We start from the raw sequence: 3,173 nt of genomic DNA, 5'->3' as shown, positions 1-3,173 counted from the left end.
ATATTTATAGCAGCACTTTTTGTGTTATCAAGGACTGGAAACAATTTCAATAACCATGGCTACACAAATTGTGGTCATGAACATAATGGCATATTCCTGTGCTATAAGAAATCATGGGTGTGATGAATAGAGGGAAGCATGGAAATATCTCCCTGAATGGGTGCAGTGACATAAGCAGAACCCAGAAGAGAATATATGGGACTGAATGTAACTAGAAGGAAGCATGATGCCCACCTGCAGAGCTGAATGCTACAAAATGACAATGCCCAAGCAGAGCTTCAGAGGAGAGAGAGGAAGACCCTCCACCTGCTCCTTCAAAAAGACGCGAGGTCCACATATATTTTCTGACTTTTCCATGTATTGATCAGTTGTGCTAAATTTTTAGCTCTTTTCTTTTTTTTTGTCTTTAAAAATACTATTTGTATCATGGGATGGCTCTCTGAGAGGGCAAGGAGGAAGACAGATAATTACAGCGATATAAAAAAGAACAAAGACATTTTAAAAATGCGTACATATGTGTGACCCCAAACATCTGGGGACAACTGGAAATTGAGAGCTGCAGCATACTACTATGCCATTTCTGCCTCTTATTTCCTGTCTGACCGTGGGCCTTTGACCTCTTACCCTCTCTGATCCTCAGTTTCCTTCATTGTGAAAAGAGGAGGTAGGATGAGATGAGCTCCGGAGTACTTCCCAGCTCTAAATCTAAGCACTGGTCTGCTCTGCTCACTCGACCCTGAGACCAAGTGGTGAATGACTTCCAGGCAGAAGAAACAATTGCTCTGAACAACTGCAGAGCACTTATGGCCATGGGGCATCCAGTGAAGTGGGGAATCCAGACCAGAGGACGCACTGCACCAATGTCCTGATGAGGAGCTAGGGCAGTGGGTGTTTGGTTTGTTTGTTTGTGTTTTTGTTTTTCTTTGTTTTTTTATTCTGGAAAACTTTTTATTGTAGGTGGAATGGGGACACAGCAAGTTAGATGATTCCAATTTTGTTGGCAACATCTAAAGCATCACAGTTTGGAGCGAGACGGCCATAGGCCTTCTTCCCTCCATCGGGCCGGATCAGTGTGTTGACCTTGGCCACGTCGATGTCATACAGCTTCTTTACGGCCTGCTGGATCTGACACTTGCTGGCCCTGACATCCGCAAGGAAGACTAGGGTGTCATTGTCCTCAATCTTCTTCATAGCACACTCGGTGGTAAAGGGAAACTTCATGATGGCAGAGCGATCGAGCTTGTTTCTGCGAGGGGCGCTCTTGCGAGGGTATTTGGGCTGCCTTCGAAGCCTCAGTGTCTTGGGTCGCCAGAAGGTGGGGGAGGTTCGGATCTTCTTCTTTTTGTGGCTATGGATGCCCTTCAGCACCGCCTTCTTGGCCTTCAAGGCCTTGGCTTCTGTCTTAGGGGGGACAACAGCTTCCTTCTTCGCCTTCAGCTCCATCTTGGGAGAAAAGGAGTGGGTGTTTTTCAACATTAAAAAAATCTGACAGAAGATCTAAGGTGACATTTTCCATCTGGACCAGTAACAAATATTTTACAACCATGTTATACAAAAGACAAAAGAAACTTAAGGGTAGAGAAGACCGTGTTGGCTGGAAGACTCACTCAGGAGATCCCTAACTCATGGGCTGGGGGGAGAGAAGCCTCTCAGATTCTTGGGAAAGTTGTGGTTTTTTTTTAGCTTGGAATATTTCCTGGACCACTGCTTGTCTTTGACACATTCTTGTACATCTTAGGTGATTTAGCAGTGGTCTCTGGGGTCGAGAGCAGGAGTAGGGATGGCACAGTGTCAGCCTGGGAGGTGGCTGCAGGGGCCATGCCCCAGGCTTATGGGCTTTGAAGAGTGAAATAAATAGAAGTGATGGTGGAGGTGCCCCCTGTGGCAGAGGAGTGGCTGCCAAGGGCCTAGGACTGCCTCTGCCCCGGGCAGAAGGAGGGCTTGCAGAGGAACAGGCCTGGCAGGACCTTCTTTCCAAGGACCCAGGAGAGGCTTCTCGGGAGCAGGGAAAGGGTCTAGGAAATTGATTTCTGGTTGAATTCTCTATCTCATCATTGGTCTCAGTCAAAGCCAGAAGCCACACATCAGCAACTCTGAAAACTGGGTGGTTTGGGTCTTTTTTATTTGGGGCTCTTAATTTTTCTGAAACTCTTGCATGGTCAGCTTTTCCTGCCCTGCTCTTTCAAACAGCCAAGAAAAGTAGAGAGCCCAGCCTACACCCGGGGGTCCCCTTCTGCTCTACCTGAGCTGTATAAATTATGACCTGGTCCTCTCTGGGCATCGTCATTTTCTCTGAGAGAAGTGGAAATGGAGCTCCTGAGCCCCCTCCCAGCACTAACAGTCTGGGATGGCCCCAGGAATAGAGAGGAAACAGCCTGGGCTTTGGAACAAAAGGAAGTGGCTTGAAACCTGACTATGGATCATCTCTACCTCTGCGACTTTGGACAAGTCCTTTGCTCAGCCTGAATCTCAGTTTACCAGCCTGTAGAATGCAGACATGTGTTGCCCAGATGAGCCTTTTCATCTCCCTGATGAGTGCAGTAGGAGGCAAAGGAATGTGTCCATGACCCAGAAGAGTCAGAGCAGGGGAACTTGGGCTCCTTTCACTCCATCACATCCCTCTCTTGGAGGATGATATGGTGATGTGGATGGAGTGCTGGTCCTGGAGTCAGGGCAACCCCCAGAGGAGGGCAGCCAGCACGGGGAAGGACCTGAGTCTATGCTCCCCAGTCCCTTCCTGTGACCCTGACCAAGTCACTTAACCCCCCCTGAGATTCACCTTTTTCATCCACGAAAGAAGGATGACACTACACTAATAGAACCAACCTCATTGGACTGTCATGTGGTTCACATGAGGCCATGCAGGTAAATGGTATGAGATACTTTAAAGCTTTATATAGTTCACTGGGTACCATGCTGGACCTAGAAGCAGGCAGACCTGAGTTCAAATCCTGCCCCAGATACTCACTCGCTGTGACTTGACCTTTCTATGCTCAGTTTCCTCATCTGTAGAGTGACAACACCCACCTCACAGGGCTCCTGTGAGATCAAGTGAGTTACCTGGTGCCAAGGACTTTACAAGCATGAGATAAATGTGAGCAACAATGGTGACAATCATGACCACTACTATCCATCCTCTGCCTCCCTCTACTACTGCTACCACGACTATTACT

The 3,173-nt window shown here is 47.8% G+C and overlaps 1 protein-coding gene across 1 annotated transcript; it reads right to left on the bottom strand.

Moving 5' to 3' along the window:
• Positions 1 to 978: 978 nt before the first annotated feature.
• Positions 979 to 1,443, bottom strand: LOC138169778 (large ribosomal subunit protein uL23-like). Its single transcript, XM_069099341.1, has one exon. It carries the CDS (start codon positions 1,441 to 1,443, stop codon positions 979 to 981), a length of 465 nt encoding a protein of 154 aa, XP_068955442.1.
• Positions 1,444 to 3,173: the final 1,730 nt, after the last annotated feature.

Source organism: Petaurus breviceps, unplaced genomic scaffold (genome assembly GCF_028583685.1).
Source record: "Petaurus breviceps papuanus isolate PSGF00001 unplaced genomic scaffold, PetGlider_PUasm1.0 373, whole genome shotgun sequence".
Classification (NCBI taxonomy): domain Eukaryota; kingdom Metazoa; phylum Chordata; class Mammalia; order Diprotodontia; family Petauridae; genus Petaurus; species Petaurus breviceps.
Note: the sequence above shows the minus strand (reverse complement) of the source record. Positions and strands in the feature narration are given on the sequence as shown.